The sequence below is a fragment of the Rhinolophus ferrumequinum genome, chromosome 28 (genome assembly GCF_004115265.2).
Source record: "Rhinolophus ferrumequinum isolate MPI-CBG mRhiFer1 chromosome 28, mRhiFer1_v1.p, whole genome shotgun sequence".
In the NCBI taxonomy this organism is placed as follows: Eukaryota; Metazoa; Chordata; class Mammalia; order Chiroptera; family Rhinolophidae; genus Rhinolophus; species Rhinolophus ferrumequinum.
The window spans coordinates 2671078-2696945 of record NC_046311.1 but is presented as its reverse complement, the minus strand read 5'-3'; the positions used below and the strand labels follow the sequence as shown (position 1 = coordinate 2696945).

General features: G+C 45.4%; 1 protein-coding gene across 1 annotated transcript; it reads right to left on the bottom strand.

Annotated features, from left to right (window-relative positions):
* Positions 1–846: 846 nt before the first annotated feature.
* Positions 847–24802, bottom strand: BNC1 (basonuclin 1). The gene is made up of 5 exons (XM_033099990.1): positions 24700–24802; positions 12238–12337; positions 10966–11201; positions 7106–8970; positions 847–2990 (listed from the first exon to the last, which is right to left on the bottom strand). The coding sequence occupies exons 1-5, from the start codon at positions 24706–24708 to the stop codon at positions 2306–2308; spliced, it is 2895 nt and encodes a 964-aa protein (XP_032955881.1). The 5' UTR covers positions 24709–24802; the 3' UTR covers positions 847–2305.
* Between the last annotated feature and the right edge of the window lie 1066 nt (positions 24803–25868).

Below are 25868 nucleotides of genomic sequence, written 5' to 3'. Positions count from 1 at the left end.
CAGGCATGTGGACAGCCCGAGAGGGGACCTGGACAGGAGATGGGATCATGCTTTTCTCTGTATACTGGAAAGGTAGAAAAAAGAAGTGAAGAAGTTAAAACAACAACAACAACAAAAGTTGAAAGATATTATAAAAAGTTACTTTAAAAAAACTGCATGTTTACAAATGAAAGAAGAGGCTTAAATCTTTCATTGCATTCTGTTTTGAGCATTGGTTATACTGGGGGTGCCAAAAAAATGTATACACATTTTAAAAGATGGTCAGCGTTGCTCAAGCAGTAGTTTGCCATAATCAGAAGCGTGTGGACGCTGACGGGAACCACTCTGAGCACCTCTTGTCATTGCAGAAGTCACACGTGACTTGTATTCATCTCTTGTTATCGGTATATATCGAGCATTACAATTTTAATAGTTTTTTTCCTTTCTTAAAATGTGTAAACATTTGTTTTGGCATCCTCTGTGCAAGACTTACCTTTGACAGCAGAGTATTTGTTAAAAATCACTTAATTTGGATAACGAATCAATACGTAGCCCCTCCTCCCAGTGAAGTAACCATGTTGTCATTTCTTTGGACCTCATGCATTGCCGCAGCTCCTGTTCTGAGGTGGCTCCAGACCTCCCAGGGGATCTTCAGCTCTGTAACATTCATTGTGTGCCTGTGTGTGTGTGTGTGTGTGTCTGATCACAAACACCAGTGCCACAGGCAGCCCATATGACAAAACCGGTTTTACAAAATGTTGGCCTTTTTAAACAAAAAGTATGCCATATATTTTTATTAAATCATAGAAAACTCATTTGTATACAAAATGTTTTCCACTTTGGGGAAACTGGAATATTGAACAGCTGGATAACAAAACAGATGAAAGTTACATCTCACTTTAAGCACAGACAAGTTTGAAGTTGTCACATTTATTTCTTAAAAATGTTGAAATAATCAGTAACAGGTTGTTGGCTTCTTTCACCCTTATGCCAGAGGAATACTACCTCTTATAACCCCCAATTCTCTTTAAGGATGTTTTTCATTACTTAAACCAACCATAACTGTTAAAAGATGGTTAAATTGAAGTCTTAATATGAAATCAATGTTTTTCCCTCCCAGGGACTTTTAGAGTACTGTAAATGCCAAATATTAAGAGCTGGTCTCATCCCACACAACTGATTAAGTAAGCTTCCTTTCCACAACAGCAAACATGTATAACGGTGTGGAATATATTTCAGAATAAGTTAAATATTAAGACAACACAGTATGGCAATAACGTCCTACTTTTCTTTCTACCATGTAAATTTGGAAGTTCACCCGAATTTTACACGTTTATAAAGGGTGAAGACGGAGGGATCCAGTAATACTGAAAATGCACAACAAACAACCGCCCGAACCACACTCGCTAACCGCTTTGGCCATGTACGTACCAAAGGTCCTGCCAGAGTCTTGCCCACATTCATTCCACAGGGATCACAACGAACAGAATCCGAACTTTACCAAATGAAAACAGGCAGTGGTTTTAAAGTTTAGGTCGTTGTCACTCATTCTGCTTTCCAGCAAGACCCAGAGGTCACACGGTGACATGTCTGCACTCACCCCAAATACTCACATAACAAACACAAATTAAATAGAACTGAACTTATTTTAAATTAAATCAAAGACCACTATTTTTAAGTGCACAAACTAGTTCCCCGCCCCCAGCTTCTTGAATGTGTGTTCCAGAGCAAGAACTAACATCCTTGGTAATATCCCTTGTTAGAGGCCATCCCGCTTCCTCTGAGAACCCCCTGAAGTAACACATGAGAACTTCAGGGGGGGGAAAAAAGCAATTTTCCACTCCACATGGAGGAACTGTCTCAAAAAGTCATGTTCCCAAACTGAAGTCTGGATTTCAGACTCATTCAAGCAGGAACTGAAAGTGTGATCTTTGGGTCCGGCTCCTCACCCGTGGTGACAGCCTGCTTCCCCGGGATACTCAATTGACCCTAAATCCTGCTGCCCCCCAGGTCCTGGGCTCCTGTCGTCAATCTGCAGACTTAGAGTTCTCCCAGAGAATGTGTAAACAAATCTGGGAAAAACTGCGTTTCTGCAAGTTTTCGTTAGTCAGTGAAAAAACCTCTGGGGCAAAGAAAAATAATACGAAAGGCTGCCCCCATGTCAACTTCCCACAAGGCTTGTCTTCTGCTCATCCTGCTGCAGAAGACTAGAAAGTCAACTCAAATACCTTTTGCTTGGCTTGTCCCAAATGGGATTAAACAAAGTTAGAACCATTTCCTTGGACTACCTTATTCCTGAATTATGACCCACGCTTATCCAGTCTTGTTACTGGAGGTGACTGGGAGAGGAGGCCAGGCTTTTGTGCAGGTTGGGATTCTGGCTGTGTCTGTTTCGACTGCGGACAGACGAGAACATGGTGTTGCAGCCCGGCACCTTGCATTTATGCAGCTGGCGGAGGTGCACCGTTTTGTAGTGGGCCCTGAAGGTCCCTTTATTACTGTACGTCTTTTGGCAGAGGTGACACGTGATGGGCAACCCCGAGGGAAGGCTGGCAAGGTTCTGGTCAGCGTTCTCCATCAGGACACAGATGGGGTACTCATCTTCCCCGGGGACCAGGCTCGGGCCTTCACAGGTCCCATCACTGTCCTCCATGAGCATGGTGCCCTCCTCACTTGCCCCGTCTGAGTCCCAAGAAGAATGGCTGCTGCACTCTGACTTCATGCTCGAGGTAGTGCTCAAATCCAGGACGGTGCCCTCACTGGGGGGACCAGAGTTGTAGCTCTCCAGGCCGGCACTGTGCACTTGGGTTATCGGGTAAACCAGACTGCCCATCCGACTGGTCCCCTTGAAGATGACAGATGTCTGGGAGGCTTGCTGCGTGAAAGCCACATCCTGATAAGCCTCCTTAGCCACGTCTTTCAGAAGGTAAGCCGCACGGAAGTGGTCTTCACTGCTCTGCAATGCTTCTTGGGTCAGTACCTTTTGGTGGAGGTTTATGTTTGAACTGTGTCTGCAAGAGTGAAAAGATAGTCAGCAATGGGTTGGGCTGTTGTTTTAAAGATAAGTCATCATTCTGAGGGGAGACACTGGGTAGATACCACAAAAGTTTGGGGTGTGGGAGAAGGGATGATAAGGGGCGTGGGATGCAATGCGTGTTTCGTGGACACCGGCCCACGGCTGTTCACCGCTTGTCAGAGGTCAGCATTCACCAGGAAAGCCAACAATCTGGAAAAGGAATATGCAGTGCTCTTCAATTTCTACCATCTGATCGACACGTACGTTCCCGGATGTCAACTAAAGAGAATGGCTAGACTGCTTCAATTAGGCCAATTCAACTGGGACACCAGAACCAGGGGCTCCCAGGAAAAAACTGATCACAAAAGATATGAAACTAGGCAGAGGACTTCATTTCAATGAGACCAGGAAACATTACCTTCTAGAGTGGCACTGTCCGAAACGACAGCCACTCGTTTGTGACTACTGAGTGCCTGAACTACAGCTGTGTCATATATAGAAATGACGATATTCTGGATAGACTCGACCGAATGAAATGAAATGTTGTTAAAACTAACTCTGCCCGTTTCTTTTGACTTGCTTAATGTGGCCACTAGCAAATTTAAAACGTCCTCGGTAAGGAGAGAGTGCGAGAGCGAGAGAGAGAGGGAACCCAGTTCAGTTCATACTTGCAACGTTTCAATGTATACCAGACAGGAGTTTTGCGAACACAGCACTGTGAGTGCACCACCCCTCTGCTCCCCACCGATTACTTCTGAAGGGCAGGTAATGAACAGCCATTACCACACATGCGTTTGACTCACACGGTATCATTTGGATGGAATTTGCCCATCAATGTTGGCCTTGCTCAGAGATCCCGACTTGACTAGCAAACACAGCCCCAACCAGGGACTGCAGTCTTAAAGAGGAGAATGACTCCAAACAGGGAAAATCCTCCCCCGATACAGCTCAGGGGCAAACTGGGGGGAAAAAACCCTCACCAAAATAACTAGGGATGGAGTTTTTTCTTCTAAATCTCTAAAAGACCGATGAGGAAGGGAGAAGGTTTAATCCTATTTCCTAAAATGTATGAAATTTACTATTCCACGTCTCATTTCTATCACCTTACACATTCTTTTTCTGGATACAATCAAAATTATACCCCCAGATCACCCACTTTGCAAGCAGCTCTTCTTAAGTGCAACTCTGACCTGTGATTATGTCAGCGTTCTGGGTTGAAGGGGGCAGGAATGTGTCAGCAGAAAACCAGACATTAGGTTGACATACAGGTTCCAGTACATACAAGTGGTTAAAAAAAAAAAAAATCCAGACAAACACATTCACTGGAACCTTGTACAGAAAGGTCCCTAAGCAAAAGGTCGCCAAAGCAAAGCTCTGGGCCTCGCACTCAACTCCTGAGTGTCCCATGAGGACCAGCAGCTAACTTGTGGCTTCTCTAACCCTCATGTTAAGCCTCAGAGGGTGAGATGCATTTCCCAAGGTTCCATGTCCCCTAAAACCAGTGATGACTACAACTGCAAAAGCCCTCTGCACCTCATGCCAGGCTTTCTGCTTCCGGGACTTGGCCAGTGCAGTGCTCACTGCCCAGGTCTGCATTTCTTCCCTGCGTCCTCTACCTCTCCCTCCAACTCTCCTCCCCTGGTTTCTGACTACTAAGATTAGTCGAGATCGATGATTCTCAAAGTGTGGTCTGGGCACCCCTTAGAGGGGGTCCCTGAAGTAAAAACTCATTTTATAAAGATACTAAGACATTTTTGGCCTTTTTGCTCTCATTCTCTCATGAGCGAGCAGAGGAGTTTTCCAGAGGCTACCTGACATGTGACATTGAAACAAGTTGAATGCAGAAGCCAGCTATCTTCTACTAAGCCCGACATTAAAGAGATTTGTGAAAACATAAAACAAAGCCACTATAAGTTTTTGTTTTGAAAAATGTCATTATTTTTCATTAAAATGTTATTTATGGTAACATAAAATAGGCTTTTTATTTTAAGTGATATAAAACAAATTAATTTTTTTCAGTTTTAATTTCTAACACAGTACATACTGATATAAACCTAAACAGACAAAAACTCTGTGGTCTTAAGAATTTGCAAAGGGGTTGCGAAACCAAAACATTTGAGAGCCACTGGTTTAGTCATACCCCTTCTCCCAGGAAGCCTTTCCAAACTCCTCAAAGAGTCTGGTTCAGTGCCCTCCCATGTGCCCACAACAGGCTATGTTTCTCCCATTACAGCAGCCACCACAATCAGCTGTAATCACCTGTTTACTGGTCTGTTCTCTGCCCTCCACCCCCGCCCTGCACTGGCCTTGATGGGCAGGGATGCGTCCACAGTACGTAACATAGAGGGTTGTTCTTAAGTATCTGTTAGCTAAAGAAGCATTCAGGGTGCTATCCAGTCCCATTCTGATGGGTTTTGCTGTTGGCAGCAGCAGTGGCTTGAAGAGGGAAAAACAGTTATCCTTACAGCAATGCAGTTCTCATCTTTGACTGGGAGAAATGGTGGCGGGCCCAGGCCTGCCCACAAAGTCTTATTGAAAATGGTGCCATTTTAATCACAGATTCTGGATAAAACGCATACCATGTCCTAGGCTACTAGGCTTAGTGCTTTAAATTTCGAATGCAAGATGTTTTCCTGTGCTGGGGAGGAGACTTGTATCTACAAATAGGTCAGAAAGTAAAAGCATATTAAATATAGGAGAAAAGAAATATCAAAAGACATCGTATCTTCAAGTCAATATGCTTCTAATTTCGTGCACATTGTAGGCCAGAGCGGCGTCATAAATATCAAGGGAGACCTGACTCTTCTTCACAATAACAGCTTATTTGAGAACAGACGCTCCTCTTGGAGGAGGAAGGGGAAGGACTGGGTCACTACGGTATCCGGTAGTTTGGTTCAATGTCCCAGGATGTTACCTCGTATCGCTCGTGCTCTGTTCTCTGCTCAAGACTGTGAGTGTGGTCTTGTGAGCCCTGACCTGGAATGTGCATGGGAGTCTCTACATTTTCACCCTCTTACCAAATCAGGCCTCACCATTTGGACTAAGGTGATGGTATTGAACTGCTTCGATCATGCCTGTTTGAGCAAACGCAACATCTTAATTATTCAGTGAACTATGTTCAGTGTTTATCACATTGCATCTCATTAGAGAGTTGGTCGTCTCCTGAAAGTAGCCTGGGGTCTTCTGTTGGTGGGATAGGCTGGGGGGAAGGTGACCCGACAAGTTGTTCTGTGATTCAAGTTCATTCAGAAAAGCACAAGCAAGATGGCAATGGCAGTGCTGTGTCCCCAAAGGGATGAGATATACTCTATACCCTGACTCTGTGTCACGAAAACCCAGCACTGACAGACTTCTCATCTTTCAACCAATATCCCATTCCATCTTTCATTCCAACATTTCTGAAATAATCTAAGGACCTTCATTCTTTGATATCTTAATATTAAAAAAAAAACTTTAACCAAGCAGTGTTTCTTCCTTTCAAATATAGCTGGTTAACTAGAAATCAGAGAAAGTGTTTCATTCAATGAACTTCATATCATGGAATGAAAATCAGACCAGTTTTGAGAAGCGACTGTGATAACTTAGAAAGCTCCCCCCTCCCTCCTCTAACGTGAGAACTAGTTCACGATTCCTTATGCCAAACCCTTGGGGCCAGATGTGTCTCTGAATTCAGAATTTCTCAGACTTTAGTAAAAGCAGAATGATGCATATATTGTAATATCATGTTAATGCCCCCATAATAAATCCATTAATGTTTCTGTGCTGAATAGATATTAAAAAAAGACACACACAGGGAGATTTGAAAACAATTACAAAGAGCCTCACATCATTTCAGGTCAGGTCTTGTGGCCAACTGAGTTTAGATTTTAGAATTCAAAATTCAGGAGGGTCGATCTACAGAAGAGTGTTTCTCCAATGTGGTCCCTGGCACAGCACTGCCACCTGGGAACTTGGAAATGCAAACTCTAAGGCCTCACCCTGACCTATTGAAGGAGACGTTCTAGGGGCAGGGCTCAGAAGTACGTTTTCACAACCCTCCGGGTGATTCAGATGCATGTTCAAGTTTAAGAACCACCGCCCTAGAAGAAATGCCTGCCAGCAGTGCCTTACCTGTCCCTGGTCCTACGTGAAGGGAAGGTGGCCTTACAGCCCTCCACCGTGCACACGTGCGTGCCTTTGGTGTGCATGTTCTTGTGGTGCGTTTTCACACCGCACGCGTTCTTAAAGGTCTTCTTGCAGATGTCACACTGGTAGCGACTTTCTTCCTTCTGCCGCGCTAACGCATGCTGTCCGGTGCGCTCCAGTTCTTGAGAATCTTCGAAACAAGGGAAAGCCATGCCTCTGTTGGACAAAGCGCTGAAGAGCCCCCCGGCCAGCAGGCGCTGCTGCAGTTTGACGTAGTCAGGAAAAGGGACGCAGGGCTCCATCCCGGGTGAGAGGAGCAGCTCCTGGCCGCCATCCTCAGCGTCCCTCGGCACCGTGGCCAACGCTGGCTTCTGCTCGGCCTCTCTCTGCGAGTTGTGTGTGGCCTGCTCAGGGGTTCGGCCGATGGCTCCGCTGGGCTCGATCACCGCCTGCACACGGCAGGCCCGCTCTCCTTCAGGGAGAGGCCTCCCTAAGCGTGCTGACTGTGTGTGCTGCTCCTCCGGGGCCCTGCCTGAGCGAGGACTGCAGGCCTCTGGCTCATCTTCACTGACCACCTGCAGGGGCACGTCTTCCTCTGAGCTGAGACTGTGCCTCTTCTCATTCGCTATTTCCACAGCCTCCTTCTCTATTTTGATAGGCATGCTGGACTTCCGGGATTTCTTCTTGGGAAGGGCATCGAATGGCACTGTGGTAGCAACCAGCTGCTCCGGGATTGAGGAGGACAGCAGGGGGAGTGACGGGAGCATGCCGGGCGTGTTTGCTAGCTCGGCTGGCGTGGCCGGGCTGCGGTAGAAAGGAAGGACCGGCTGGACGGTCTTGAGGTTGGGAAAAAGCACCCCGTTGTACCCGACACTCGGGAAGGCCGCTTGGCCCCGGGAATCGTCCCCGGACCCCGGGTAGCCAGGGAGAGGCCTGCAGTCTGGAGAAGTCCCCGTGAAGCCGGGGCGCTTGGAGTGGTCAGAGGCCACCAGGCTCAGGCTGCTCCGCAGGTCTCTGTCCCTGTTGTTCCTGTTCATCGGCATGTGCAGCCGCGGGTTGGGGTTGGCGCTGTGGCGGTTGCGGCTCCGCAGGGAGCTGAACACCATGTTACAGCCTTCGATGGTGCACTTGTGCTTGATCTTCAGGTGGACGGCGTTGTAGTGGATCTTCAGGGTGCCCTTGTCATAGAAGGTCTTCTCGCAGGCCGTGCAGAACACCCGGCCCTTCCTCGTGCCCAGGCTGTTCCTCTCAGACTTCACTTTGCCCTCGGGGGACAGCTGTGTCCTCTCCAGCCTAGTGATGATGTTGTACGAGCTGGAGTCGCTTAAATGGGCATTTTCTTCCTTGCTCGTTTCAGCATCTGGACAGTTTAGACACTGCTCTTTTTCAACCTGAAACGGCGCCGAATTAGCCGTTAAGAAGCTGCTGTCCGGGAAGGGTCCGTGGATTTCCTGTTTGGGCTCCTGACTCTGGTCCTGGCCCTGCTCCAGCATGTACTGTTCGGGAAGCGACCCGAGCAGTGACGGAGGCACTGGGTTGAAGAACTGGAAAGGCAGCATGAAAGTCATGTTGTTTATGAGGTTCTCAAAGGGGTGTACACTGCTGGGGTTCCCTTTGTCCCCAGGGGCGGGGAGGCTACCACTCCTGTGGCCGCAGCTCTCGATGAAAGTCCTGATATCCACGTTGGCCGTGGAAGGCGGGATGATGATGGACTGCTCTTCTTTCTCTTGAATCGCCATGAGCTCAACTATGGACTTGGTCTCCCCAAAACGAAGGAACTGCTGCAAGGTGGCCACCTCCTCCTCACTGGTCATGATGCTCCAGTGATCCAACACCTTTCCCGACACATCCTAAATCCAAACCAGAATGAAAAGCGCCATTAATTTCCTACTCCTTACCCTTTGCTCTCAGAAAGGAGCCACGCAGCCAGGGCCTCCACTAGCACCCCAGAGCACCTCTAGGCACACTAGAAAAATGACACCCCCTCTGGATGAGCGTGGCGCTTGTTGAGTTCAGCCCCCACACAAGCCTCTCCTCGGCCAGAAACTTTGTGCAGAAAATATACCACACAGATGTAAGTAGTGGTCCAAAAGAGAGACATAAAATTATATTACTCAAGCCTAAGAGAAATTTGGTGATTATTGTCCATCTTATTTCAAACCAATTGGTTGTCTTGCGTTAGGCTAATAATCTTCCCCACAAAAAATAAGATATGTATCTTTTGAACAACAGTAACTTCTTTATCTAAAGAGTATAGATGGAGCAATCAGACCTAGATATAGCTTGAGTATTTATTACGGCATTTTAATAATCTTCCCAAGCAAGTACCATCAGAAAACAAATGAACCTGTATTGATCTATTGCCCGGGTTCACAAACCAGAGCTGTAATTACACTGGAGTGTTGGAGATCTTTCAAACTCTAGCAAGGCCTAACTTTTCCCAAAACTACAATAAATATTTTATCACAGAACATGTATTTGATGGCCTACTGAGATTTTTCACAGTGCATGTAAGAGTTTTGAAGATGATGAGGAATGTAACATCATAAATTTTTCATGCACTAGAGGTTCAAGGTAATTGATTCCATATTTTTAATCCTAACACTAGAAAGCAAGATTATTAAGATCATTAAATATTGATCTATGTCATAATGTAAGATCATAATGCTCCTCTACATAAAAGGTTGTTTCTAGCTTGCTGGGGGTCCTGCATTCGAGGTGAGCAAATGTGTTTCCACAGGAAGATTACGGGTTTTAGCGTTACAAAGAAGTGGGTTCAAATTCTGGGTCTGCCACATACGAGTTGAGTGACTTCAGCAAGACTTAAAAGCACCCTGAGCCTCTGGTTTTTCAACTGGAAAATGGGAATGATCTACCTACCTCATAAGATTACTGGAAGAGCATTTAGGTCAAGAAATGGTTATTAGTGTTTGCTGTAATGATATGTCCCCTGAGTAAGACTGAAGTATATGTTAGTCTTGGAAATATATTAATTCCCCCATTTCACTGAAATTTTTACCAAAGTTAGCTGACAGTTTCTAGTGTAACTGAAAGGGAAAAAAGGCTGTATCTGTTTCATATGTTAGAGACATGATATAATGCATATCAGGAAATAGGTTCTTTGCTTGTGAAAATACCTTGATGGTCTCTGGATATGAAACACAAGGCCTATCCCCTGCCCCCCATAGCTTGCTCTAGAAAGAGAGGTAAAACTATTCTGCAAAGTAAAGAGAGGATAGAAGGCATGAAAGGCACAGAGAGACGCCTTGCATTTCTCCTTCATGGAGAAATGAAGAGAAAACGTGAGGAAGCCGAAAGACAATTGGCGAAAGAGATTAAACAAGAACACAAACACAAAACTATCATAAGATACTGGATTCTAGGAAGAAAAATCAGCAGTGGGGTGGCAGACGGCTTTAAAGAACAGAAATTGTAATTGTTTGCTGTGTGGTTCTGTAAACTAAGTTCCCTTTCTCAGCCCCAAACCCTCAGTAAAATCTGATACAGACAACATCTGTGTCAGTAGGTATTTTGCAGATAACAAAAGAAGTGGAAGCAGCACCCAAGATGGGGCAAATGGTTTACTGTGGGAGAGCTGGCATAGTGCAACCCAAATCAGAGAATATGCAAAGCTCCTACATCCTGAAGTTTCCTAGATATCTTGAGGAAAGCATTGGATTCCACCCAGAACATGAGGTAGGGCAGGGCCTGACCCGTTAGAAAACAATATTCAAAGGAAGGATGAGCAGCAATGGCTGCCAACACTAGCAGGCAACTGGGTTACGTTAGCTACGTGGACGTGGATTTAAGCAGACGTTCTAGAAGGGTGGCTATGGTCACCATACCTGCAGCACGTATCCACGGATGTAGTCCTGAAGCGTCCAGTCCAAGGCATGGAGGATCTGCAGGACCTCATCTTGCTTCAACACACTGAAGAGCCGGTCCAGGAGGATTTTCAGGCGAACGGGGATGGCCTGGGTCCCGTACAGCATGAGGCTGCTGATGTCAAACACCACATTGGACTGGACGATCTCCACCGGGCTTGTCGGATACACGGTGGGGATTCTCAGCTTACTTAGAGCTGAAAAGCCAAGTGGAAGAATACCGTTTTTAAAGATTCTATTTTCAAGAGAAAATAGACAGTTTCAAGAGAAAACTGTCCAGGAAGTAAGGGAGCACTCACTCTCAGTTACCTGTTCCAACAAAAAAAAAAAAACGTGACTATGCAAATAATTAATAATTGCAATAGCAATCGCAAGAACGTCTGAAATAAAACAGACTGGGCTGAGACTCTTCTTTTCTCCCTTTCCCGTGGCATCTCTGAGGAGTAAAATAACCACACATGGGAAAGGTGCAACAAAAAGGGGTCAAAACAAAGGTGACAGGTGCCTAATGAAGAGGATGGAAAATCTGGAAGCACCAAGAGAAAAAGCTGGGCTTGGGAATCCTGCAGACCTGGGTTTGGGCCCTGGTCTGCCACTTTCTAGTTGTCGGGCTTGGCCAATTAAACCACCGAAATCAATGTGGTCTAATGCAATGGTCATCAGCCACATATGGCTATTCAAAGCTACATTTAAATTCATTAACATTTAATAACATTAGAAATTCAGTTCTGCAGTCACACGAGTCACATTTCATGTACTTGGTAGCCAGCGAGTATAGAGTCAGGTATAGCAAATAAAATTACAGGATGCCCAGGTAAAGCTGAATATAAATTCCAGATAAATAATGAATAAGTGAGATACGGTTATACTAAAAATCTTCATGGGGATATACTTAGGCTAAAAAATTATTGCTTACCTGAAATTCAAATGTCACTGAGCATTCTGCATTGTATCTTGCCTAGAGGCTACTGTATATTAGACAGCACAGAACAATTCTGTTTGCAAAATAACAGCACTGAAGCACCAGTGTCTCCATCTCTAGAATAGGGCTAACAAAACCCTTATCCTGCAGAGATTCTAAGAGATGGCACCTATCAAGTTCTTAGACTGTTACCTGGCACACAGTAGTAGTAACTTATAAATGCTAGCTGTCATTCTTAGGTATTATATCCATTCCTGTAAGTTATTTAGCAGGAACATGACCTGCCGAGAGAAGGGGAAAAACATAGTTACCATGGGCCACCCATCCATGCCTGCACTGTTCACACTGACGGTGGTTTATTTTCCCTGGTTTGAAACTTTGGCAACTGCAGTTCAGAGTACAGCCGATAGCCTGCAAAAGAGAACACAGGTGTGCCCTAGCATGTTAGTGATGTGTGGGACACCCATGGCGTTTACATAACAAAACCTTCATTCAGCAACACTCATGGAGCAATGTGTACCCACTCTGCACCAGACCCAGACATGTATATTCGACCCTGGAAAGAGGAGCAGCTGGCCCACTACCTGGAGACGGCGAACACATTACACAGATATCCTGCACGCAAGCATGGGCTCCGAACACCAGAACTTTTTCTAAGAAAACATTACAGGTTGGAAGGAAATATCTTGCTTGTTACTAAGGCTATAGAAAGGGGGAAGAGTCACATTTTAAACAAATCTCTAAATTGATCAGAGCGGCAGCTGAAAGGTTTACAGAACCTGCCTTGGAAGAAGTAAATGAGAATCAATAGGAACGGAGAGTAATCCACATGTGGAATCCGTTACTGCCCAAGACATGGTAGAGGCTGAATATCAAAAGAGATTTGAGGTCATGTACTGGCTGGCCGCATTGAGGATGGTTCCCCGACCCCTCTCACTAGACTGTGTGACTGACGCAGACACACATGGGCTGGACAAACCCTGGGGGACACCCAGCTGCATATTCAAGCGCCGTGTGTGGGGTGGGGCCGTGGAGTGTGCAAGCATACAGCTGAAAGGGAAAATAGAGATGTACATGTCAGCAAAGTTCTAGTACCCACAACAAAGCTTCACGTATATTTTTACGATGAATTTCTCAAAAGGGGATACAGGCCTGCAGAATGTCATCTATTATTAAAGAGAAAAGCCTCTCACGGGAGTTCTGACAGTGAGATTCCGGGGAAGAGCCGCTGGGTGGAATCCATATGATTCAAGACAGCCTTGAAACTGGGGCGTGTGTGTGTGTGTTTGGGGGCGCGGGCAATGAAAAAGCCCTCCAATGATGAGGTTAAACTTCCATCTACCAATTAAGGGACCATATGGCTTTGTGTGGGGACAGGAAGGGAAGAATCTGGCCTGGGACTTGGGAAACTGACTTTAAGGAAATATAACTAGTCTTCAGTGAAAATTAATTGCGGGTGAGATTGTAACGTAGGGCAGCCAGTTTGGAAAACAGGCAGATCTTGACAAACACAGAGGTACCACATGACCCAGTAACTTCACTCCTAGGTATGTGCCCAAGGGAGCTGAAAACCATATGCCCACACAGAAACTTGAATTTGAATGTTCACAGCAGCATTATTTCTAATAGCCCCAAAGTGAAAGCAACCCCAATATCCTTTCATTGATGAATGGATAAATAAAATGTGGTCTATCCACACAATGGAATACTATTAGGCAATAAGAAAAAAATGACGTACTGATACATGTTACATACAACATGGAGAAACGCGGAAAATGGCATGCTAAAGAAAGAAGTACAAAAACTGACAGAAGGATAAAAAGTCAGAGGTTGTATGATTCTATTCACACGGAATGTCAAGAACCGTTTCATCCATAGAGGCAGAAAGCAGACCAGCAGTGGTGACTGGGGGTTGCGGCGAATGGGGCGGGAGGAAGGCTGACTGCTAACGGGTGGTCGTGGGGGGACAGTGGTCTTCTTTTTCTGTTTTCATCTTTTTTGAAACAGCATTAAAGTGAGATATAATTCACATATACAACTTACCCACTTAAATGACACAATTCAATGAGTTTTAGTATTTTCAGAGTTGAGCAACCATCGTCACAAACTACTTTTCATCATTCCCCAAAGGCGCCCTTGTGTACAAGTTTATGGTGAACATACGTTCTCATTTTTGGGGGCATGATCCTAGGAGTGGAATTGCTGGATCATAGAGTAACTCTATGTTTCACTTTTTGAAAAACCGCCAGACTATTGTCCAAAGCGGCTGCACCATTTAACACTCCCACCAGCAGTGTATGAGGGTTCCAATCTCCCCATATTTTCACCAACACTTGATGAATAGGCGGAACCCAGATGAATTTTACGGCAGTGAAAATACTCCGGATGATACCATAATGATGGAAACATGTCATTATACATTTGTCCAGACCCATACGACAGACGACAAACACAAACAGTGAACTCTAAGGTAAACGATGGAATTTCGGTGATTATTATGAGTTAATGGAGTTTCATCGATTTTAACAAACGTACCCTCTAGTGAGGGATGGTGATAATGGAGGCGACTACGCATGTACGGAGGCAGGGGACATGTGGGAAATCTCTGTGCTTCCCTAAAAGTGTTCTAAATAAAAAATCAGTCATCTTGCTTAAATACACGTTAAAATTTACATGATTCGACTGTTATCTACAATTCCTTTGGGACTACAATGAGAACAGAGCAACTAGACAGATTTTTCAGGTGAAGGAATAGGGCTGTTTCTAAGGGAGGTGGCGCAGCAGATAGCAACAATATTATCTAATCCCTTCAAGAGGCCATCACAAAACAGGAAACGGGGAGAAAAGGTTTTTGCTCTTTGTCAAGTCATTTGGTATAATCCAAAGAACCTCAGATGATCACAACACTCTTTCACTCTAATAATGCCTGCATTCCCATTTGGGGGTGGTATCATTCCAAAAGAGTGGTGTTTGTTCTTGGGGGGGGCATGCAAAAATATTATTCCTTTTTATGTATAAAGCACAGGCTTACATATATAAACAGATATATAGGATATGGTATGATCATAAAATTTCACTGGGGGAGGCACAATTAGGCAATAAGTATGTAGTCTCCTTAAATGTGGGGGTGGGGGAAGAAATGAAAAAAGATTGAGACACACTGCTCTAATGCCAGAAATTATTTTACTTTTTGGTTATATAGTTTCTACTTGTACGTACATATACTAATGTGTTAAATACATGAATACACACATCTATATACCTATACAGATAATTATATAGTTATCTTGACTGGAAGTTAAAGGAGAGAAATGAGTAATAGTTTAATTTTTATTACGCACTGTCAAAAAACTTTTTTAAAGGATACCTTTATTAGTTTGTGGCACACCTGATGTCCAGTTTTTCAAACTCCCCTGCACCTCTCCGAACACGGGCTCAGACAAACCAATCACCTGTACTCGCAATAGCTACCAGCACACTCAGTACTAAGCCTCAGAAATATTTCACAACCAACACTGTTTTAAAGAAAATTTTAAAAAGGAGGAAAGTTCTTAGTTTGGATGACGTTCCTGAAAATGCCACTCCCTCTTTAAAAACAAGAGGTGGGAACAAAGTAAATTCACGTTTCATTTATTCAGAACATAGGACGTGCTTTAATCAGAGAAAGAGGTATTCTTGAGCACAACAGACCTCTCCACTCCCTGGGGATTCTGCTCAAAAGGCTGTTACGCTTGCAAAGCCCAGGGACCCTCCAGGTGACTTTCTCAGGCCTAGCACAGCAACACTACACACGGAACAATTCCGAGCACATTCCATTGCCCAAGGTTGACACTCCTTTTTTCTGCATCTCTTGACTCAGGGTTTCTGCACTTCAGCATTGCAGATATTTCAAGTTGGAGAATTCTTTGTGGTGGAGGCCTGTCCTGTGCATTGTCATGTCTAGTGACCTCCCTGGCTTCTATGCACCAGATGCCACACAGAAACACCTCCCTCCCCCCCGTTGTGAAAACCAAAATATCTCCAGACATTGTCAAATGTCCCTGGTGGCAAAAATGCCCCCAGTTGAGACCCACTGACCTACCCTGACGATTCAGTTTTAGCGGCTTCTAGTTATGGGACAGAATTTTAAGCAGCTGTTATCTACAATTCCTATGTATGAATGCTGCTTTTTAAGAAACATTCATGTGGTTCTATATGAACCCACGTGAATAAGGCTTAACAAAGCTCATTAGACATCTATGGAAATAAATCTCCGGGGAATTATTTATAAACTAAAAAAAGCTAATCACAGGGTCTAACAAAACTTCTAATATAATGTCCTTAAGTTTTTCCACCCATCTCAGACAACCATAACATAGTAAAATTATAGCACCATTATCCAAAGACAAATTAAAACTTCTAAAATGAAATCAAACCAAAACATTTCTAATTATAGGACAAAAAGTACTCATGTAAATCAAAATGCAAAACTCTTGAAAACTCACATCCTTTCCTTTGGACTCGTGATAGAGGTTCCATTCTTCAGAAACATAAAGCGGCTGTGTACGACATTCCCAACTCATCAAGACATGATGATGGCTTTTTGCGCACTTATTTTGATCAGACTATTTCCGAATTGTTATTAGTCACTTTGATGTGTTACAAATCAACGTTCAAAATTTTGGCTTGCTTTTTTTTTTTTGTCATTTATTTGCTCATTCATTGGTCATTCATTTGCTCATTCATTCATCTGGAAATTACTGACACACCTAGGATATGGTGGATGCTTCAGTTATTTGCAGTTTGGAGATGGAAAGTTATGACCTCGTTTTTAGGTAGGTTTCAGGGTCCCACTTCCTCTCTCAGATGGCCCCACTCTACCTTCAGCTTGGGGAGTGTTGCCACGGGCCTCCTGCCAGGAGATGCTGAACTGAATTCCTAGCAGTGGCCGGGCCAGTATCTACACAGTCTGGTAGATACACAGATATCCACTGTTGGACAATGCAGGTCTTTGATGGGATCTGAATTATTGAGCTTGAGAATAAAAACTGTCTACTTCAAAGCTGTTTTCATCTGTAGTACATACAAATATTTTCGTATCACTGAAGATAGATTCAGAAGGATATTCTTGGGGGACTAGATGGAAGGGGGGGAGAGAAATTATAGAAGAACTTTGGGGTTTCCAGATTCATGGTATTGACCCTTTGAGGGGAATAATCTGTGATTTGGCTCAGCAACAAAATCAAACTGTGTACCAGCCGGGCAGTTCTGTAGGTTCAAGTTACTTACTCTGCCCTGTGCAATACAGTAACCACTAATCACACGTGGCTATTAAAATTAATATCAAATAAAATTAAAAATTCAGTTGTTTGGTCACACTCGCCACATTTCCAGTCTACTGGACAGTTCTGAGTCCAACGGTGAGGCTAGCGACTCTTCTGGCATCTGCCCTTCCACACGGCGGCATTCATGTTTAATAAGTGATCTCATTGAATCCTCACTACATGGCTGGAATTAGTCTCTCAAGAAACTTCAATGTATGAAAGATTTGTAATTTGCCCAATGTCACATGGTTGGTCAGCTTTAATGAGCATCTATTAATCCTGCAGTGACTGCAGTGAAGCACCCACATGTTACCTCATTTGTTACACCCACCCAGGAGATAGGTATTACTATCCCCATTTTACAGATGAGGAAACTGAGGAACTAACATACTGTCAGGGTGGTCTCACATATGGATACTGTGGGTAGATTACATCTCAAAATGTCAATATTTGGTGCTAACTGCACTTACATTTATGGGTTCATTTAATCACTACAGCAACTTTGAGAGTTAAGGATTATCATCCTGGAGATAAGGACATTAAAGTTCCACATGGTAAAGAAACTTCATTCATTGAATAAATATTTACTGAGCATAAATAAATATTTATGAGCCAGACCTTCCGTGCTCTGCAGGTTAAAGTGTTGAACAAAACCGACGAGATCCCTGACCTCAAGAAGCTTATATTCTAGAGGAGAGAGAAAATAAACAAGTAGACAAACCTTTTCAGAATAAAGCAAGTGCTGTGAAAGAACGAAGCAGAAAGTTTTGCTAGCAATTTTAATCGCTAGCATGAGTATGAGTAAGTGCTTTTTAGACAGGGTCATCATCAAAGGCTTTTGAGGAGGTGACATTTGAATTGAGTCCTGAGGGATGTCAAGGAGCCAGTGAAGAACTGGGGGCAGAAGAAGTTTTTAGGCAGCAGACATAGCAAGTGCAAAGGCCCTCAGGCATAAAAGAGGCTGGAATGTTCAGGGAACAGCAATGGGGCCAGTATACCTAGAGGGGAATTAATAGGGTTAATGGTAGAAAATGGGGGTCAGAGAGGTGACCGAGACCACTCTGCATAGGATCTTGTGGGATAGACCAAGGATAATGGATTTTGCTCTAAGTTTAGCAATGAGCCTTTGCAAAAGGTATGACATTAATATGATTTGCCTATTAAAATGACACCTCTGGATGCGTAACTGGGGAGCCTGAGCTCCATCCCCTTCAGCACCCAGAGCTTCTTTCACTGGGAGGTAATAAAATCTACAATTGTCTTCAGGCAACTTACATCTTACTTCCTATTAAGCTTCAGCCTTATAACCTTCAGCTCCAGCACTTGGAGCCTCTGACTATAAAACGGGCTGGATATCTGCTCCTGCCTATCTCAGAGGCCTATTAGCTGTATTAATGAGAATATACAGATGGAGAGTTGGACAGACCAATTAGCACAGTGAGACTGTTGTTACTGCTAAAGTCTACGAGTAGGTTCTTACCCGGTATTACGTTGTATTGTATTATATTATATATTATATAAGACCCGGTCTCATAGTACAATAAGACCGGGTCTTATATTAATTTTTGCTCCAAAAGACGCATTAAAGTGATGGTCCGGCTAGGTCTTATTTTCGGGGAAACACGGTAGGCCCTCTGGGCTCTGGTGGTCTGACTCTGCACAGAGCTAACAATACCTATGATAAAAACCTCCATAAAAGTTGCTCCACAATGAATCATTTCTGAAAGGGGCAACAACACAACTGAAATTCCAAACCAACACCCAGTGGCTGGCCCTGCGCTTGGTATGCCTTCGAAAGGTACAGAGAATAATGAATGAATCAAGGAGAGAGCTGTACCCTACTTACTAATTACAGATGCCCACCCCATTTCCTTTTGCTTGATCTGCCTTAGTAAAAGAAGCTTAATTTCCATGTCTCCTTTGGTGGCCAGGTAATTAAGTACTGGCCAATCGTAACAAGCGGAAGTTGCTGGGTGGAGCTTTACAGAATGCGCCTTATAAATGGGAGGTGGCTCAGCTGATGGACTTTTGTGTATTTTCCTCCTTCTTCTTCCTTGGAACAAGAACATGACGGCCACTCTACAGGATCTAGCTTTTACTTAGAAATATTCACAATTTCTAAGGATCTAGCTTTTTCAACAGATAAATTACAAGGATCAAAGTGTAATCCTATAGATTAAGAAAGACAACATGTGAACCTCATTTGGATCCTGATTTGAACAAAGTAATGGTAATATAAAGTTTACAAGACAATGAAGGGCATTTGATTACTGAAAATTTAATAACATTAAAGAGTTACTGTTAATTTTTTAGGTGCTATATGGTATATTACTTTTGTCTTTTTTTTTCTTTTAAAAAGCCTTTTCTTTTAGAGCTACATTTTAAAATATTTATGAAATTATATGATGCCTGGATTTGCTTCAATGTAATCCAGTGTTGGTAATGGTGGGCGAATGGGTAGGGAATATAGATGAAATGGGGCTGACCCAACGTTGATCGCTCTTTAATTCCCCAGCACATATAACTAAGCTTTGCTACACTATTCTAATTTTGTTTGAAATTCTCTATAATAAAAAATAAAAAAAGTAAATGACAATTTCCCCTTCCAACATTTTTGAGTGAGAGAGCACACAGAGGGAGAGAGCAATGTTATGGAGAGAGGCTTCCTCCAGGAGGCAGCAGGCATGCCCTGAACAGTGCATGCGGGAAAGACCACAGTCTGAGGCATAAAGGAGGCCCACCCTGTACAAAAGTCAGGCCCAGGGGGCTGGGCCACAGAGCAGATTTGTCATGGGCAGTGAGCGGACTTAGCCAGGCAATGCAGGGTGGGGGTGGGCTGTACAGATGGATAGCCAGGAGTCTCTTTGCTGAGTTCATGAAGCCATCAGGATTCTGAACAATGGGGAGACACTGCTTGCCATGAGCACGGTTGAACGACTGCAGTTGGGAAGCCTCAGAAACCAGGGAGGCAGCATTTGCAATATAAAAATGATACTGGAAGAGAACTGACAGAAGCTGGTTTCTCACTGTAAGTAAGGGGATAAAAAGGGAGACCAGTCAAAGAAGACTGAACACATGGAGAAGGGTCTGGCAGAGTAGGGGCAGGTGGGAGGTAGAACTCAGGGGACAGATGTCGGGCCAAGTCTACCTGTGAGTAGAAAGTATGCGTGACACACTTGTAGTGTTCTCTGCTCTTTAGTTCAAAGATGATGATGGGGAAAATACTTGTTCTTTGATCTCTATAAATCAAAGTATAAACTCTGTGCCAAAATAATTTAACAGCTGTGCCTTTTTTCTTAAAATTATTGGTTCTAAAAACAAAAAATATAAAAAGTAGAAAAACATGCAAATGTTAGAAACCAAACCAAATATTTCTTTAAAAAAAACTAACAACAACAAAACTATAGAGAAATATAAATGATACAACTACATTTTTTTCCCTTTATAACCGAAGTTTGGGAGACCTCAGTGGTAATCTCCAGAAAACTTTGCTAACAAAAAACAGAAGGAACTTAAAGTTAACTGCACATGTAGGGAACTTGTGAACACAACAGTCAGCCTGGGGAAAAAACAAACAAACAAACAAAAAAACACATTTACACTTTAGGATAATTTTAACTAATGTAGCCAGTTACACAAGCAATGCAACTGCACTATTGCTGCTAATGCAAAATAACGAAATTGTGAATATTTCTAAGTAAAAATTTGTAAACATTTCTTTTAGGGACTTATTGAGAGCTAGATTTTAAAAACTAAGTGTAAGAAAACCCTTAGATTTTCAAAATAAAGTTTTTAGAAAGAAAAGATCAGTTAATCATGCCACCCCGATCACTGTCTTAAAATTCAGCATGGTGTATCATGAAACATTAGAGTTGTCCGTATAAAAATTTTACCTTCATAACAAGCAATGCAAGAAACAATCAGAGGGCTACAGAACAAGGCCAATGCTTCTGGCAGCTGGTGTAGAGCTGGAAAATAATTTTGATGTTTGTTAGAGTATACGGAAGGGTGATACAAATCATCTGTGATAGGAGACAAACTAATATAACAAAAAAGTTAGTAGCCTGAATTAGTTTACCTGAGACAACCATTTCCCTACACACAGGCTGCGTGGATCTGGCCTTCACAGCATTTTATTTCTCCATGTCTCTTTTCTCTCACATTAGCTGGGTGAAATTATCATCCCCACAAGGCAGAGTCCCCCTGTGATACATTAGGCTGGTATATAGTAATGATTCCTTGTGTGGATGCCAACAGCGATAGCCCGTTTGCTTCTAACTAAACGAATTTGAGAAGGCCCCAACCAGGACCGTGGCGAGACAAGTCTGCTCTCTGTTTAAAACCACCCTTTTTGGATAAAAAGGCATGTGTCTGGGTAGAGAAATGGGCCACAGGACAATCTTGGAATTGCCAGAGTTAGAAAAGAGGGCTTCAAAGAATGACAAGATAAGAGGAAATCAGGTTTTCAGGTGGAAACTGATTTAAAAGGAAAAGAAGGGAAAAAAACAACTTTCCAGATGCCCCTTTTTTGTAGAACCCAGTTATCTTTACCGTCTCTCAGATATGTCATGAAAAATTGAATATCTAAATAAATAAAATTTAAAATGTGTAGTAGACTACTCGGAACAAGGTAATTCAAAATTTTTATTGACTCCCTAAGTCTTGATCTTAGATACCAAAAAGATGAGTGGCTCAGCATCGAGTTTTCACCTTAGCTAGGGTATTTCTAGTTCTTTTAAAATAGCCTTAGCTAGGGCTATTTCTGACGCAAGTAACTCACTCTAAATGACATCTGTAGAGGTGAAAATTCACCCTGGGGTAAAGCCTGTTCCTCCTGCAAGTAATTTACCTTGTGGAACCTTCAGGGCAACTCTTTAATGGCCACTGTCAAAATAACTTCTAAAGCCATATACAAAAGCTAAAAGACACTCCTGCCTCTCACCCATATACTGCAGTTTAATTTTACTGACAAACTGTACATTTAAGTTGTTTTCCCGTTTATATTTGTCCCTAAGCATTCATAAAGGATAAGTGTATGCTTACAGGACAGTTATTTTTCCCACAGGGAAATCGATATGGCTTTTCTCACTCAATGGGCTCTATGGCCCTTCTTTCCATGCTGATGATTCTGAGGCACGAATGTGGGCATGGGCCTGGGGTGGTTCTAACTGCTGCATGGGACAGATGTAAAAATACCCTCTAGGCAAGCCTTACGCTTCCATGCCAATTACTCCATGTTGGTTAATATTTCTAATGTGAATTATAACCAGAGCAAACAGACCATTATTTCACATCCTGGTAGATAAGAACGGCCACATAACCACTTCAAGCCAACTACTTTCTTTCTAAGTGAAGGAGGAACATGTTGCTAAGTCCTGAAGAATCTATGGGTACAGATGATATTCCAAATTAAATTACACAGATGTCTGAACGTCATTATGAGTTCCCAAAGTATGAGCAGCACTTGTGCTAATTGAAGATCTCACCACCTCTACTCATCATTTAACTGTAACAGGAACATGTTCAACCAAAAGTTGAGTTAAATAGCAATACTTTTTTGGTGAAATTAAACTTGGCAAACTTATTAGATGAGAAATCAAATGACGACTCACATCTTATTCTTTCAGGTAGGCCCAAAAAGATAAAGACATTTATCAAAATTCATCATAGCAAAAGTGGTGGCCATCTTTTCACACCTATTTAAAGTAAAAATCAAATCCTGGACATTTATAACGCCTGAAGTAATGCTCTTTTACATGATGTACAAAAATTTTATTCTGACATATCCAATTTTAATGATATTTTAATAACATATTAACATATTCGGGCAGGGGTAATTGAGAAGCCAGTGTATTTATCACTGAATAAAAATTGTAACACATTCGCACGTATTTGCAAACTAAGAGTCCAAGAAATTTTATGAAAAGATCCCATGAAATCCAATAGCAAATTAAAACAATAAATGAGGAATGAAAGGAAACCGGAAAAAAAAAAGATCTGCCAAAGGCTGTTTTTCAATTCACTTAGGGTCAAGCCAGAATCTTGGTCGCTTTGATGAGGAGAAATCAATTTTTTAAAAAGTGTTGCTAGATCTGCTCTGTGTACCGACTGAAAGCTGTAGTAACACGTTTTCCCCTGCACACACACACACACACACACACACACCCTGACAGGGATTCCCAAGACACCAGTGGGGCCTCTTTTAGGCCCCTTAAGTGTTAACAGCAGAGGCCTGGCTGCGACCAGGCATCTGGCCCGATTTAAATGCCCTGTCTTCAGAGGGCTGCGGTGAGCATGGCCATAAAACCCGGGGACATTACTGAACCTTAGAGTGTCTGTTCCCCCCCAACACACACAATTTCACTCCTACAATTAAGGCTGCTCCTTGGCATTCCATTGAACTGTCAAAGTCAGGCCGGTGGCAGCCGCAGAGCCACAAAGAGATGCCTTAAATGAGAAGAACATGTTCCTACACCGCATTTGAGAAAGTTTGGCTCCGAGCTATGCACTGATTAATATCAGATCTCCTCCTTCCCTCGCCTCTCCGCGATCTTGTCACATCTGGCTGACAAATCCCGAACAGCTCAGGCAAAGCCAGGCGGCGGGGGGTCGGGGGGCAGCGGGGACACGCAGCGGCCTCCTCCGCCGCCGGCGCCCCTGCCCCGCGGGCCACAGGGAACCGAAGGGGGACGCGCGCCAGCGGAGTCAAAAGGGGGACGCGGCGCTGGCGGTCCCCGCGCTCCCAGGCACAGCCCAGCCGCCCAAGTGCCCTCTGTCACTGCAGGTGCCCCGTCCTAAAGCGGCCAGAGATGCGCGTGCGTCTTTTCCGTGGAGCCCCGCAGTCCTGTCCCAGCGCTCGGACTGAGGGGGCGCCGCGCCGCACGCCGCTCCCAGCCCCGCACGCCGGTCAGCGGAGCGTTTATAAACCCTGCCCGGCGCCGTCCACGCCACTCGGCGCTGGACGCTTCTGAGCCGCCCGCCTGCACCTTGCTCGGCAGCTTTCCACAAAAGCCATGTCCCCCCACCCGCGGCCAGGAGCCCCGTCACCGCCGCCCGCCTGTCCCCGCAGTCCCCACAGCGACCGACGGCCACCGCCAGCTGCGTTCTCCACAGAAACAAAACCCAGGTAGAAGCGGCCAGTTCCCAGCACGAGCGGCTGGCTGAGGTAATTCTGAGGCGAACGCGCCGGGGTTGAGCGGCGCCGAGGGCGGGGGGCGGACTGACGCGCGTCGCCCGAACCGCACTTCCGACGCGCGAAGCTGACCGGGGACCCCGGGGACCCCGGTGCGCCCCGACTCGGACCCCCGCGGGCCCTCCCCGCTGGAGAGACGAGACGCTCCCTCGGGCCGCGCCGCGCGCAGGTGGCCTCGGGAGGTGGGGAGGACGCGTCCCGGTCCCGACGTGCCCGGGCCCGAGCGGCGCCGCGGCCGCCCCGCGCCGGGGTCCCGCTCCGTGGAGGGCCCTGCTTACCTCGGCCATCCTGCGGCCGCCGCGGTGCCCGGCTTCCGGCGCGTGTCCCCGGCCCGCGTCCGCCCCAGCTCGGCGGGCGGCGCCGCATCCAAGCTCCGGCCGTCGGGGCGACGCGGCGAAGTGGGCGGCTCCCCGGGCGCCCGGCCGCCGCGCACCGCGTGTGCCCGCACGCCCGCCCCCTGCGCCCCGGAGGGGGGCGCCCTCCTCCTCTCCCCTCCCCCTCCGCCCGGCCGCCCAGTCACACAGTCCCCCGCCCGAGGCTCGGGCAGCCGCGCCGCCCGCCAGGGAAGCCGCCCCCTCTGGGCCGCTGGCGAACGCACTAAGTCCGCGCAGCTGAGGCGAGGCCGGGCCCGCAGCCCGCAGAGACCTCGCCGGCGGCCGGCGCGGAGGTGTCTGCCCCGCCGGGCTTGAAGGCACTTGTCGGCGAGACACAGACGTGTCCGCGTCTGCCTCTCCGGGGAGGCCAAACGCTCTGAAGTTCGCTGGCTCTTGTCTCGGGCCGATTCCGCCGCCTTCCTCCCCCGGGGCGCCCTCGGGGTCCCGCCGCGCCACGCTCGCCACCAGAAGCTTCTTTCCAGACGCGGTGGAGGGACACGTCCCTGATGTGGACAAGGGGGTCGCGGGGAGGCTTTACAAAGAACCCAAACAAGCTCCCTTCCCTGCTGTGAGGTCGCCTGAATTACAGTCCCAGCTGTGCTGCGTTCCCAGGACCAGGGACTTTGCTCTCTGAGCCTCCCTTGCTTTAGTTGTAAATGGAATCAGATTTTCACCTCCCTTATTGGGTGCCAAGGATAAAATACAATTAAATGTCCTAACACACCAACCGGGCTGGGCCCCCAGTGAGCACGTGGGGAGGAGGGCCTGCCCTGAAAAGCGGCTTCCCGGGGCCTGAGCACAGGAGCATCCGTGACCCCTGGGAGCTGCCAGAGATGGTCCACAGCTGTCGAAGCAGGTCCCTGGGCACGGCAGACACAGAACCTCGGGAGAATCAGGGCTTCTCTCCCTTTGAAGTTCCCTAAAGAGATTCTCTGAAGGCAGGACTTGGGGGTTCCTGCTGCCTCCTCCTGATTTATTCCCCCCACCTTGCTGCTGGTGGAGATCCTTCACCCTGAAACACAAGGCTCCTACAATCTGAGATTGTGGAAACGATGGGTGATGAAAAGAAAAAG